At 35.5% G+C, this 15,581-nt stretch overlaps 1 protein-coding gene across 19 annotated transcripts in view; it reads right to left on the reverse strand.

Moving 5' to 3' along the window:
• Positions 1-9,849: 9,849 nt before the first annotated feature.
• Positions 9,850-15,581, reverse strand: part of LOC134544890 (protein PRRC2C) — a 355,574-nt gene continuing 349,842 nt past the window's right edge. For 17 of the 19 annotated variants that reach the window (XM_063388526.1, XM_063388523.1, XM_063388533.1 and 14 more), the window contains 3 exons: positions 13,256-13,392; positions 12,739-12,973; positions 9,850-11,080 (listed from right to left, as the gene is read on the reverse strand). In XM_063388526.1, coding sequence (XP_063244596.1) covers positions 10,887-11,080; positions 12,739-12,973; positions 13,256-13,392 — 566 coding nt within the window. In that variant the 3' untranslated portion in view covers positions 9,850-10,886. Of the gene's footprint in view, positions 11,081-12,734; positions 12,974-13,255; positions 13,393-15,581 lie in introns of all 19 variants that reach the window. The other 2 variants (XM_063388534.1, XM_063388532.1) reach the window with 1 other exon arrangement.

Here is a 15,581-nt window from a genome sequence, read left to right on the forward strand (position 1 = left end):
GAGTGAATATTTCATAAAGACTTACCTTGATATCCACCATCACTTCAGGAAGTAAGAAATAAAAACGTACCTACTTGCACATTTCATGCTAAATGTTAGGAGGCACAAATAAAAAGAGTGATAGAGTACATATAACACATCCCTAGAATTAATTATTGATATTGCACAACAGAAACAACCATTACACACTATGTTTGGAAATAAATACAGGTTCATGAGGTTGATTGTATAACTAGCAAAAATTAGAGAAGAAAAGGAAGGAAACATGCAGATCAGGATATGCAAATACTGCTAGTAACAAAGTAACTGACCCCTCCATCCTTTTCTACCACCCTGCTTTTTAACCCTTTCACTGCTGTATCTTCAACAGTATTACAATATGTATAGTGCTACTAGATGTATAAATAGATATTCATCCCCTGTGCTGAATACTTTTTTTGCTGATGATGTTGCAAGTGTTATAGACCACTTTTAAAAATATATTATTATTTTTCATAATAAACTTAGTTAAATAAGTAATAATTTTTTTTAATATTTTGATAGAGATATTCTACTAATTTTATTATTTTCACACCTCAACATGGATTATGAACCTGACATTGTTATATTATACTGGATTCATTATTCTAATATTTCTTAGACACTCTATTTTGGTATAAAAATTTTATAATACTACATAATTTGATTACATTATTGCAAAAATGTGAAATAAACCCTCATTTTAGGTTAGAAATGTTCACATTGATTTCGCTAATTGTTTTATCACATTGATGATGTATCTATTATATAGTAAACTAGTTATTTTTTGTATAGAATCAACACTTGTATTGCACATCTGGTTATTGAATATTATTACAAACACACATTTGTTTTGTGGGAACACTGTATCATTTTTACAGAGTTTCCTATAAAAACTTCAGAAATTCTTTTTGGTGTGATAATCCTTGCAGCATGGGACGACACACAACACATTTTCGGGTAGGGAACTTATTCACGCCAGCTGCTTCAATGGCAGTAGGAAACTGTCTCTGTGATAAGCGCAGGGGAGTGTCTTCATCTGATCTCCTCCCACCCCCTCCAGACTTTTTTCTTTGTTTCATAAATTTTTCCAAAAGTTCTCTGATAAGCATTAGATGGAAAGTAGCAAGAGGTAGTTTTGTCCCGGTAACAGTTGAGTGAAGAGCATGGGCATTCAGAACTGCCAAATCTAATACACGGAAAAAAAGTTTTTTATACCATTTCACAGTTTTTCTCACTGATTCAATGGAGCTAATTAGCATGTCAGTTTGATCTACAGATCCCATACTCCTATTATAGTCCAGAACACATGCAGGTTTCAATATTTTATGTCCACTTTTTTCTGTCTGTCTTTTTTCACTTTCTGCCATGTCTGCACTATGGCAGGTGCTCAGCATCCATACTTCACGCTTGTCACGGCACTTCATAGCCAATAACTCACCTGATGACCGGAAGGAAATATCTCCTTTATCCAACTTGTCGATTTTTGGCATATTTTTGCGATTTTTTCGCACTGTACCACAGGCATTTGTTGAACGTGTATGGAGCCAATGGAAAAGGCTGGGACTTGAATACCAGTTGTCCAGGAATACAGTGTGACCTTTGTTCAGATAAGGTTTCAACAAAGTGGCCACAATCTCTCTAGACTTTCCCAAACCTAAATCGTCAATGCCACTTTTTGCACCAGTGTACACTACAAAGTCAAGAACGTATCCTGTCTGACAATCGCATAAAACCAATGTTTAGATACCAAACCTGCTTCTCTTCGATGGTATGTATTGTTTGAACATCAAACGCCCTTTGAAAAGGAGCAAGCTCTCGTCAATACACAATTTACAGAAGGGCACAAATGAATATTGAAAAGCATTTCGAATTCTGTCTACAATACCTCGAATTTTGAAAAGTCCATCTCCAACATTATCCACACTGTTGTCACAGAAATGAAGCATTCACAGTAAAAGTAAAAATCTGTCTATTGACATGATGTCTCCAAACACTGATGTTCGCAAAAGAGCATCTTTTGACCAATATTCACTTAGTTTTAGTTTTTTCACACGTGTCATCAGCAAACAAACTGCCAGGAAGCAAAATAATTCTTCGAAATTTGTGTCCTTCCATTGCTTGATACGAGAATGGGACTGCAAAATTAGTGGAACATTTTCAACAGCATAAATATAATACCTGTTACATTGTTCGGCTACCAATGTCATCAATGAAACATCAAAGAACACTAGAAAAAAGTCTATTATAGGACTTTAATTATTTACTTTTGCTAGGGGTGTGCGAATAGTGGATTTTGATGGTCGAATATTTTCGAGTCGAATAGTAAAATTTTCGAATAGAATGCGAACAGTTGTAATATATATATATATATTTTTTATGTTATCACACTGAACAATGGCAGGTTTTCATATATTTAGTTTATACAAGATATTTTCTGCGAATGAAACCACAAAAAAAAAAGTTCCCTTAGTATTTTTAAGAGTTATTGAGGACATGAATTTTTATTTCATATATAATAATATTTAATAATTATCTATTTTATATTTGATGTAAATATTGGTCCGAATATAAGGCGACCATTTTTACATAAACGAGATATAAGAAAATTGGAAGTCGCCTTATTTTCGCACCCAAGACGTCAGCAGCGCAAACATTAGTTCCAAGCTGAAAGCTACAGTAGAAACATTTTTAAACAAAATGTTCACGATTTTTATATTAACTAAAACTTCGTTTAATGTTGAAGCATCTCAAAATGGCAACCTTTTATTACACATATAATATTTGTACTTTGTGTACGATCGCGTGTTAACATTTACGTTCATTTAATTTCAGATTTTTAACGGAAATATTTGTACTAAAATATCACAGCTATTTTCAGAACGATTGTTTACGTTTACAAACAGAAAATGTTAAGTTAAGAACATTTCGGATGTAATGTTTGGAAATTCATGGCTGCCAACTGTCTTTCCACAATATTTCTTTGTTGTAAAACGAACATTGCCTAACATGCACGAAGACGCCATATTTACAGGAATTTGGTACGTTGCTTCAATTTCACAGTAATCCAGTCTTTATTTATGTAAAAACCTTTCAAACAACATAATTATCATAGATTATTTTTTTAAAATTCATAGGACAGAGACTCTCTGTCAGAGAGTAATATGAACAAATATTCGTGGTCACGTCACCGAAGTTATTCATGGCCGTATGCTTCACCATGGCAGCTAGCCACTTGTTTTGTTCCGGCAAGCTGCATTCTTTGTTTCGTTGAACACACTACTAAATAGTAATACGTAGCTGTGAAACGGAAAGTTAAATGCGGTATACATAAATGCAAAAAGGATTTATCAACACAAAATGTATGTCTAATGAATTTTCACATTAATTTCTACCAAAATTATTTTTACATTTGTTTGGCCTCCTGAAACTGCAGGTCGCCTTATATTCAGGAATACGGTATTCACAATTTTAAATTTTGCTATTCGACTTACGAATGCGAATAGTTCCTCAGTTACTATTCGCAACTATTTGTGTTTACGAATATTCGAACACCCCTAACATTTGCATTACATCCTGAATGTGCATCATTGAAGGGATGGTTTGTAGGAGACAAATTATCAGAAGACCATTCTAATGTGTCTTCTATTCTTTTCTTGGTAGGGTTTTCATTATTTTCGTTATCGCTGCTATCACTATCAGAGTCTGATGAATCTTCAGCAAATCTTATTCTTGAAGGACTGGGACTAGTCCCAGCCGACGAAGATGGCTGGGGAGATTTCTCCCTGTGGTGTGAAGCATGCCCATCATCTGAATCACTAGATGAAAACATTTCTTCTTCACTGTCGCTCCTTGTGAGGATCAACTACAGTGCTTCCTTGTCAGTGAGAAATTGTTGTCTCTTCATAATTTGTATATACAAATTACCTGTTAGTCTTGAAAAAGCTAGCCTGTATCTGTTGTGAACACACTGTGATATTACACTGCACAACTGTTCTGCTATTCCCTCCCACCCTCTTTGCCAAGCTAACTGTAATTCCCCCACCCCCCTCCCCCAACCACACAAATAAACATCCTGTAGAGCCACACAAGCAAGGCTCAAGAAAAATGTTATCAGCAGAATATTCCAATTTCAAAGGCAGGAATGGTGAGTGTCCTGAAGTGGCAGCTATGACTATTTATGAAAGCCATTGGATGGGGTGGGCAACTAACTTATCTTAACTGTCTAACTAATCTCTATTACCGGGAGCAGCAGAGAATGTGTCATGTGTGCTGCCGGCACCACAGGGTGTCTGTCCTGGCCACAGCTGTGGAGCCGAACTTGGCAGGATATTTTTAGATCGATGAAGGAAGAGGAACTGAAGGAGATCTCATCCTTCGCGCTGGTGGTACATAAAGTAAAAGACGAGTTATCTCGTCAATAGCACTGACAGCCAATAATAAAACAAACGAGATATCTCGTCCACAGCAATGAAAGGGTTAAATTCAACAGTGCGATACAACTACCAGTACCCAAGCACAGAGGACTACTAAAACCAATAGCTGAACCTGACATGTTTTTATTGCATAATCATCACACATTTTATGCTAAAATAAAGTTTGAAAAGTGGGGGTGCAACTTTTATGCAAGAAAAGCATTTCTGTTAAGGTCGAGTTTTTCATAAAAACTAAACATGTTGCATGGAAAGTACATTTAATTAAAAAGCAGAATAAATAAAATCATGCTAAAACATTTTAATTAATTAGCCATCCAACAAAAACATATTTTGTTCAACTTAAAAAAGGAAAAACAAAAACAGTGACTCAAATGTGAGCTGGGACTAATGTAGGGTACCAATAACTATTGTCTTAGTGTACACTAACTACAAAAAAGCGCAGGCTATCAAATGTAGTTTACTCTACATGAAATACAACAAGCGGGCTGCATTTCATCGGAGAGCTATTTATATAGACATTCACGAGCATCAACATAACCACACATGCATGATGCCAAATAGGGCTAGCTACTTTTTAATATGGACTACACAGTGATGACAAAGACATAAAGGTTATAAGTTTGAATAAATCTTCAAAAAAAATTACACAATGGACAGCTTCCTAATTCTGTTACTAAAAAAATTAATGGGGAAAACCATATATGTGAAAACATAACTGAAATCTCATGGAGAAAATGGAGGTACCAAACAAAACATTTGACCGTACTGAAATACATTTTAAAATAGTTTTACTGTAATTGTAATAAGTGAATTTTCCCATTATAACTAACATGCTGCCTGACAGAAAATATGTAACTGATTGCTGTTGCATAGTGCTTTGACCTTTAGATTAGGGATGATGATTTTTCATTTTCGCGAAATAGATGCGAAAATATGCTAAATTATATTTTTTCCGCTATAAAATGCGAAATCTAGACTATTTCGAGATAAATGCAAAATCAAGGTAAAAAACGTAGATTCGTCTTCACTCTACACAATTTATTTACAGATTGTATTTCGTTTCAGTTCAGTATCAAAAGAAACCATCTTTTTATGGCGTATTCAGCAAAAGTATCTTATTGTCACTTCATTCACAAGAACTATTGTTCGTAAATATTAAATGAAGAATGGCCATCCGTGCCTCGCGATTGTAAACAAAGCAAAGAACAACTAGCTGGAAGATTGTCCGTCATCTTGCCGAGTACAAGTTTTCAAGCCACCATATTGCGGCATCTCTGCTTTGCCGCGCTAACAATTGTAAGTCCCATTTTCTGGCTGTGTTTCACGTGAAAGCCGCGTTCTTGTGTAGTCTGTGGAAGGTGGTGTGTTTACAAATACGTTCATACTCGTGAATGTGTTGTGTACTGTTATTTCTCGTGGTAAAAATGGGACGAAAACGTAATTTCCATTCGCGATCGCATAAATGAATACAAAAGTGAACATTTCTATGAAAGTGATACGAATATTTTAATGTGCAATTTATGTAATCACCGTCTGGAGTGGAAAAAAAAAAAAAAAAGATGTACTTGAAAAGCACATTAAATCTGAGGGAAATTAGGCTGCAAAAAAAAAGATTCACCGAGAAATCAGATGAAGAAAAAAAGTCGGTAAAACTGCAAGCAACGGTTTCTGGCATGATTGAAAACCAAAAGGAGGCAAAAATTGAAGAAAAAAAAACGGAAAAAAAAAAAAATTAAATAAAAAACCAGTTTCAATAACATTATTTATGCACTCTACATCAACTATGGCCATGAACACGGCTAAAAAATCTTTATTGTAATTTTAAGTACTCAATTCATTGCACTCATAAGTAGAGACCCCGAAAAATGGTGAAGCGCGAAATTGACGAAATAACGCGAAAATTTCGTACTTTAAACAAATTTTGCGACTTTCCTTTGATTTTGACATATACGCGAAATTCACGCTTTTTCGCACAAAATAATGTCCTTATGTTGTAAGTTCTATTTATTTACGCCATCATAAACATAGGCGTGAAATAAACATAGACCATGGTTGCTACAGAAATATAATCTTAGAATTCCCTGACTTTTCCCTGTTTTCCAGAAATTTAAGAGAAAAATTCCCTGACTTTATTTTGACATATATACCATAAATATTAACGTGCATATGATTAAATGTAATATAAACATTTCAACATGAAGTAAAATAAGGTTTTTTTGGTGTTATTTTGAAGGCAGAATTGCGAATGTGTTTTTTTCCTTCGACATGGCTGGTGAGAGCTCTTCGACCCATATTGCTGAGTTGAATACTTTTGTAGCACAAAGTGCAGTACGCAGAATTTATGTTTTTAGCAGAGGGTTTGATATGCTGAAACTGTGGCTCCTTGAGCCAATTCTCCTGAAAAGTAGTTTTCTTCGACATCTCTAAGCTAAAAAAAAAAAGGATGTATTAATATTTTCAGGTTAGGTTAAAACATTATTGTTTATGAATTCTTAAAATAATATAACTACACAAATACAAAAACTATTACAAATTCACACCTAGAAATATAACGGGCCTACTTAGAGAATTACAATAGCAGCATTACAACATGCAATACTCTTAAAATCTTACAATGTTAACTAACGATTCTGGGGAAAAACATGTTCAGTTATGCATATTTTTTATACACAATAGTGTCACGCAACAGAACTCACGGATTATAATGGTTGAAAAAAAAGTAATTTAAAACAATAATTGGTAGAAAGGATGCAAAAACATAACCGCACACAAAAGCCAGGTTTTTTCGTATCAGCTTGGTAGTTTTCAAAATGAGAATTGGTATTGCTTCTTTATCAAAATGCACTTTATTTTCCTATGATCGCATCAAAAACTAACTTCACCTGAAAAGACTTTAAATTCACGTAATAAGCTTTGTTTTCACCTTATTCCATGTGAAAATAGCCTTCCAAAGATAAACGACGCCATGTCCGTTCTGTAGTTCACTGCATGGAACGGAACATAATACAAAGTCTCAAGGGCAAATTAAAAAGGAGCAAAACACAAACAAATGAAGGCCTGGATTGGCCAGAAGTTATGGTGGGTGTTTGTAACAGCCTATTGCAACGGACAATCATAGACCAAGTAAAAAAAAAGGTTGCAGTTGCCGTGTGCCTTAAGTAGCAGCCTTTTAGCGGAGTCACTCGGTAGCGGTACGAGCGCATCAAAACAAAGCTTTGTTTGAATTATACGCACCTTATAATTTCCAGAATTCGTAGAATTTTCCCTGACATTTCCCGGAATTCCCTGACCATTTTAATTTCCCCGACATTTCCCGGTTTTCCCGGTTTTCTAGTCCTGTAGCAACCATGATAGACTGAAAGACTAGTGCCGTGATATTATCTTCGTTTTGACACGTTACTGAAATCCACATATTTTTATTACTCTGTTTACAAGCATCGCAAATGAAAACAAAATGTAAAAATTGTCAACAATCGATATGTGCGCACTACCAACATAACAAATTGACTCCACAGTTTACGTGTTTTGAATAATGGTCGTTTCTGCCGCATGGCGCACTGGTGTCGATTTTTCTAATCTAATTTAATCGCATCGAGCTAAGATGGCAGTCATTTTTGCGAGCACATTTCTATGAGTGTTTACAACTACCGTCCACATTTTGTAAGTTTTGTGATACAATTGAATTTGTGGCTAAGATGCCGAAAACTTCGACAATGTTTGATCGCGAAAGAGAGATAATATCGGATGATTTTATATTTTTGATCAGCGGGACAAAATTATGATGTGCAAGTTCTGCAACGTGCGGGTTGATTGTACACGCAAAGACACGTGCAAAAATCATGTGGCAAATTACACACACAAAACAAAACAGACAATTATTTTGTCAAGCATTCTACCGTGTCTAAACAAATCTCGATAGGCGACAGCGTGAATAAAGCAAACAAGCTTGAAAGTGCAGAAAACAAGAATTTTTTTTTTCTGATTTTGTTAATATGATGCTCTAAGTTAACATTCCTTTGGAAAAAGCTGATCATCCAGCTATGAGGGAATGGTGTAACACCCATGTTGAAGGTTAGCCTTATTTATTTAGAAATGTTTTCCCCCTCTAATAAAAGTTCATAAGCATATGTAGGCCTACAATATTATTGATTAACTTACCTTTACTTCAAATAAATATGCAAGTACTTCAGATTAACAAACACATAAATAGGATGGATTGCATTGTGAAATGGTGAGCACACCACAATATATTTTTGACTGATTGATTGATGGTTTGACTCTGTAATCCAGCAGTACCTAATCTAGAAAAGGTTAGGTTAGGTTTGGCTAAGAATTGTTTTGAATAAATTAGCCCATTAATATTTTTCAGCGATAACATTATAAATGCTACCTATTTATAAGTATATTGTAAGTTATGTATACATTTTAGGTGCAGGGGATTTGCCATCATCAGCCAACACTCTTAGAGAAACTTATGTCCCAAAAATTGGCCAGGCAAATAAGGAAGCAGTAAGGCTATGAGGTTTTTTTTACACCGCCAATGGCATAATTTTTTCACAATTTTTTGGGGTCTCTACTGATTGCTTATTTTTACACAAATTTTTTGCACCGCTTGCTAATTTTTACACCGGTTTTTTGCACCGCTTTTGTCATTTTTTTACACCGAAATGAGCCAGTTTTATTTACCATTTTCTGGGGTCCCTACTCATAAGTGCTAAAAAGTTGTTTGGAAACCTGCTAAGATAGGCTATCTTTGTAGTTGTGCTAGATCTTTATTTCTGTGGTTGTTAATAATTAATGTGTGTATTAATTAATGCTTTTTAAAAATATTCTTTTCTTCAGTAATGTAAAATGAGAGAATTGGCTAAATCTTGTTTTTAAAAATGCTACAAAATGCTAAATTTCAAATTTAAAATGCTAAATATTATTTTAAATGAAATCACCATCTCTAACTATGATCTTTGACAAGGTTATGTTTAATACGTACACAAGTGCTTGGAATCTAACAGCAGGACTAAAACCATTATGAAACTTTTATGTGAGAAATTATTTTCTCTCTATTTTTTAACATGCTAAATTAAGAGTGTGACGATCATGCGAATGTGACGATTATGCAATAAAACATGGTATTTGATAATATAATTAAGAAAGTAAAATGTACAATTAAAAAAAACTGAGCAGATCTCTTTTTCAGTTCAATAGACCCAAAGACAGTATATATTTAAAAAAAAAAAAAAAAAAAAAAACATGGCTATGACTGCAGGGAAAAAACTTTCATAAACCATTCATTTACTTTTTATAGTTATCACTTTTTTACACAGGTCGAACACAACAAAACACATGCAATGAGCATTTTTCAATGAGATAAGGAGACTGTAAACAGACAATGCAGTCATTACGAGTTTCACAGCAAATACTGCACATTGCTTTATTTGTATATACAAATTATTAAATGGTGAAGTAAGTAATTTTCAATCATCGCATGCCTGAACATAACTATCTTCGTAATAAAAAAGGGTGTGGCGGCAAGAACGCTTGCCATTGCCAAGACTTTACAATACTTTTATTATGGCTACTAACTACATAATAATAATAATAGTATTTTTGAGCTTACAAAGTACCAAGATTCGAAGGCTTTTACAATAAGAAATGTAACACTGCAGCACTGTAGACCTGTTATAACTGTGGCTGGTACCAAACCACTATTCCAACTTCTTTCTTCCACCACCAGCACAACAGTCATCATTCATTATATATCACGTCCAAAAAAGCTGGAAAGAAATAGACCAATCCAGCAGCCTTTATCGTTGCCATTCAACACCTTTCTGTCCGCATAAAAAAAAATTAATGTTTGAACAACCAATGTTGCCCCACTCAAAACACTACCGTGCACGTAAGAAACACAGGGGGGAACTGAAATACTGCCACCATATGTCTGTTATCAACAGTTCTCTTGGATGAACATACATTCCACGCATTCGTCAATATTAATTGAACACTGAAAATAATAATCAATAGGTAAATCGCAAGCGCCTTCGTAACACCATCCTCATTAACAGGGAAATACATGCTTGGCTCAAGACTCACGGCTTATAGTAATATTATATATGGAAGATAGTTTTAATTAAGTCTATGTTTGTTAAAACACCAACGCGAGAGTTGCATCTTCCTTTTCACATTCGTTAAGTAAACCACTGATGACTTTTATCCTCACAAAAAATGTACCAGAAAATTGAAGCAGTTCCAGTATGTTGATCCCATCTGTCTTTTCCTTCTATAGCCTTTACTTCTTGTTCGTCTAATAAATCTTCTAATAAGAAGAAAGAAAAAACACTAGCAATTTTTTTAAATGTACCGAAGAAAAAAAAGACGGTTAATCAATTATGCACATTCAAATGAGTTGTTGGGCTAACAGACTTAAATGAAAATGCTTCACTCAACACTCGGAGCAGAGTTGTCTTCCTTCCCGACCTCTGCTGCTGACTGCTGCTGGCTGCTCCCAGACGACTGCTTGTTACCGTTTGACCCTGCACCATTACTTCCCTGGGCAGGGCCACCATTCGACATCTTCGCATCGATGCCTTCGTTTTTTGCATCTGGGTTGCCATCCATCTTCATGTTACCACCTTGAACAACATAATGCACACACAAAAATAACAACAAAGTCACTATAATAATACAAGCAAAACCATGATTGGTCAGTGATTCTTCATTATGTACTTCTGTGAACATCAGCCTACAGGTTTTCGAAGTTTTTCAGAAATATTTATCACATTAAAGTGTAGAAACCGCAATTCACATTGAACTTAAGTGGAAAGCAGACTCGAGGGCTGCTTAGAAGCAGGTAAGTAAAATACAAGCAAAAACTTTGCAAGTTTATAATATTGGGAAATACAGTAAAACCCCTTATTTGCACTTTTCAAGGAACCCCAAGGAAAAAGTGTAAATTGCGGGAAAGTGTAAATTGTGGGAAAGCACTTTTATTGGCAGTTAATGCTAAATTTTAGCTTAAAAAAATGTATCAGCATTTACCTATTTTTAATTATTGTGTTTAAAGTACTAACAGGAATATTCAGTTCCTTGGCCAAAACCACTCGGGTACCCACATGCTTGTCAAACTTCTCAATAATTTTAATTTTATCTTCAATAGATAAAGTATTTCGTGGAACTTTATACCTATCCATCTTCAATCAAAATCTTGCCATAAATAATATTGTGAACGATAAAAAAACACGTGCTAACCAAAACGGACGTTGACTAATGTAAACAATGAAAGCCATCATAGATATGTACTGTACATAATGCAGCACTACTAAATATACGTACTGTGTATGAGCGCTTTCCGGTAGTATCGATAGCTCAGCGCTTCGGACTATGCTCTGCTACGAGAGTGCTCTATGACACCATAAATAAAACCGTTTGTGGTTCTGCTACGAAAGTTCTCTATGGCAGCAAAGATTAAAACGTTAGTAGAGGAGAGGCACCATAGAACTTGTCGATACATCAAAACGAAAGGTTACAGACAATAGGCGAACTACTTCAAACTTTTCACATCTATGACTAACGTGACGAGTATTTACATTTTTACCGTGTTTTGAAACGTACATTCCGGGTTTTTTGGTTACGTAGCGGTGTAATTTCAGGGAAAATGCAACACGAAAGTTAATGTACAATAAAACGGACCTACATAAAATGACGTTATTTGCGGGAAAACTTAAATAACGAGAACGTAAATACGAGGTTTTACTGTATATAATTTTGCCTCCAGTCACTATGACTGACTGTGCAAGCCAGCCTCAGGCTTTTGCTAAACTACTGTGACACATCTAAGACCATGCAGAGGTAAAGGGGTCTGGGATTTAAAGTAACTTAGTGCTTTGCCACATACACATTATGCATAAGCAATATAAGAGCCCACAGAAGTTTACGGCAAAGTACTGCTGCTGCACCTACAGCTAGTTCACATTTGAATGAACATTTTGGGTAGCCCTATCTATCTACATTCAATATCCAACTGCAATTTCAGAAGCTTAGGCATTTGATAAGGAAAGGTAGACACTTAAATTGTTTGAAATATAAAAAGAGGTATTGTAACCAAATATTATGAAAATGAAAATTAAAATTAATAAAAATAAAACAATTAGAGCAAACTATTATATGAAAACATTTAAACTATAAGACAAAAGTTAAAAAATTACTTTTCTAATGTGGATGGTAAATCAGAGAAAAACACATGGTTATTTTAATATGGTTGAGATAAGCCTGAATGGACAGCATTACCAACCGTAGTACGACTGCCCGCCCTTCCCCATCCCCAGTGGCCTGGCGGGCGGGGGATGGGAAGTCCGGTGCCTCATGGCGGCGGCGGCCGCTGCTGCATTGCTGTTGCTGGCCAGGCCTTGCCCCTGGCCCTGGTAGGCCACGGGCCTCTGGATGGGGGCGGGGTAGCGCGACGGCTGGGCCGGGACCACTCCCCTCACGCCGATGTTCATCTGGCCGCGCACACTCTGCTGGAACCCCTGCAACGACCCATTACACCACCACTCATGCCCCGATCATACCTCACCTGTCTCGTTAAACTCACAATCACAATAAGCTAAACCTAATCGCAAATTTGATAATAACTAATTGTTTGAAAAAAAAAAAATTGTAAAAATTCAAGTAAAGTAACCATCGAGACAATATTCTGTGCACACAAATATTGTTGAAATAAATCTTACCAAATCATTTAAATATTGCGAAGTCAAATGATTGGTTTCCAACATTCTAAGTACAATGTGAGTAGGTCCTTAGGAGCTCACCAACTGTTGGGACTGAGCAGCACCCTGGTAAGTATTGAACTTGTGGTGCTGTGCCTGGGGCGGGGGCTGCTGCTGTGTAGGGCTTTGCTGCTGTGGCTGCTGCTTCGGGTTGCGAGACTTGGGTGACGGGATTTGTGCTGCAAAAACCAAACCAGATTGCATTACCAAAAATTGTTTTTAACAATTGTTGCAGTGACAGTATCAAATATTGCAAATAGTGTGCCAGGGTGACAAAAAAAATGATGGAAAAGTATACGTGGAGATATATATACATGCATGTATGTGTGTGTGTGTATATATATACGTAGAGGGTGAAGAGTGCAACAGAAGTACTACTGGATAGACAAGACTTGCCCAGGGCCTTGTAAAACCTATAAGAATTCCATAATTTGCATTTCTATGCACTTCCTTTTGCCAGCTTTTATAAGTTACATCTTTTACAGCTCTCTGTTAGAAATGTTGATGAACGCATGTTTATTACCAGAATCGATAAGTTATCATAAGTGTTTGTGGTTAGGAAAAACACTGTGCTGTATGACATATTCACTAAAACCCACTTGCTTTTTTATGTGAGAAACACATGAATTTTAGAAAGCAGTCGGGAATTGTGTGTTTAGTAAGTTGAAAAGAGCATAGTTGAAAAGCAGCTCGTCATGCCTAAGAAATGCGTCACTTATGCCATTTTGTTTTTGAGCACTGTTCAAAACTTAAATGAAAAACTAAACTCTGTGCCTACAAACAGCATCACTTATACCTAGAGGCACTGGAAAATTGTAAAAAACTAAATAGGCGCGAATAAAAGCGACAAAATAGAGTACCGACGAATAAATGCTACAATCCTGTTTTTAGAAGTAATTACTAAAATTTCAAGTAATATAAAAATTTCCAGTAAATTTTAGGTTTACCTAATATTTTTAAATAAACCATTTCTTATTATTAAGGCGATTGGTGCACGGTAAAAAACGGTCACAGGCCCGAAAACAATGAATTTTGTATCATATGACCACTAAAGAGTCTAGATGCCTATGTGGGTGACCGTTACTATGTAGGGAGGTCAGGAGCTTAGTTCCAGCTCGTCAGTGGCGAGATGGCCTTCAGACGGGAAGGGTGTTGCTGGTGGTCGCTCTGCGGCCTGCCATCTAGCGGGAACTAACAAAACCTCGAAGGTTGTATCTCGCTCTCCCTCTAACACACAGCCGATAAGGTTCTGTCGTGCCCGGAGGAGGGGAAGGTTTATCAGGTTTCTCTTTCACTCATTCTTCGCCATGGGGAGGCGGAATGGATTATTTTGTCCGCAACTGCGCAGACGTCATGTGGCCACTCCCGCACTCTTCTCACTCAACTCGCTCATTCTCTCACACTATTTCAATAAATCTTTTCAAATCTTCAACATCAATACTTTAAACCATTGCGCTTCCTAAGGATTAATTATATTTCATGCAAGTGCCCGAATTCAGCTGCAAAAAAATAAAACGCGTAGTCAATTTTTTTCTTCAAAAACCTTCCCAAACACTGTGTGTTAAAAAACATTCTGAAAGCCCATTTTTCTAGATAAATGGAAATTCTAAATCACCTACGCCACAAGGAAACATTGTGCTTTAATATTATGTAAAGAAAACACCTCTTAGTTTTATAGTTATGTAAAGGTGGTGTGATATGTTTTAGATGTCGCACCATCTTATCATCCATGTAGAAGAGTTACCCGAAAAGCTAACAAGACTATTGCCATGGAAATGGAAATATATTTAAGGAAATATTTTTCAAATGTTTGTAAACAGTAAACAACATATAAAAAATCTTATAACTGTAAAATTAAAATACAAACACCCCTATAGCAAATTTAATTTCAATATGAAAAAGTCTACAATAATGTTTACAAGAAACGAAATTGCAATAGCAATACAAAAATATCGCAATTTTATTACATTGTTAATATATATATTATTTTTAATAAAGGCAATAAAAATGACATACTCAATATTTGGAATACAATAAATACCTTAAGCCCTACATAATTGCTGCGATATTCACAATAAATGCTTTTCTTAAATATAGTAATTAAAAAACATCGTAAATAAATTATGAACTTACATATTATGGTGAAGGAAAGTGGACACTATCACACTGAAAAATCTTAGAGGGTAGTTTTCCTCATCTTATTTCTTTCTTTGCGTTTTTGGTCTTGTTCGTTAAAATATTTCATGTTCAAATACTTGATACGCATATACGTTCTTGTCCTGACAAAACAGTATATAACTTCTTCTGGATATTTATTTTCAATAGTTCCGCAAATAATTTTTGTCAGTGATTCAAAAATCCACTCTTT

This window comes from Bacillus rossius, chromosome 1 (genome assembly GCF_032445375.1).
Source record: "Bacillus rossius redtenbacheri isolate Brsri chromosome 1, Brsri_v3, whole genome shotgun sequence".
Taxonomy (NCBI): Eukaryota; Metazoa; Arthropoda; class Insecta; order Phasmatodea; family Bacillidae; genus Bacillus; species Bacillus rossius.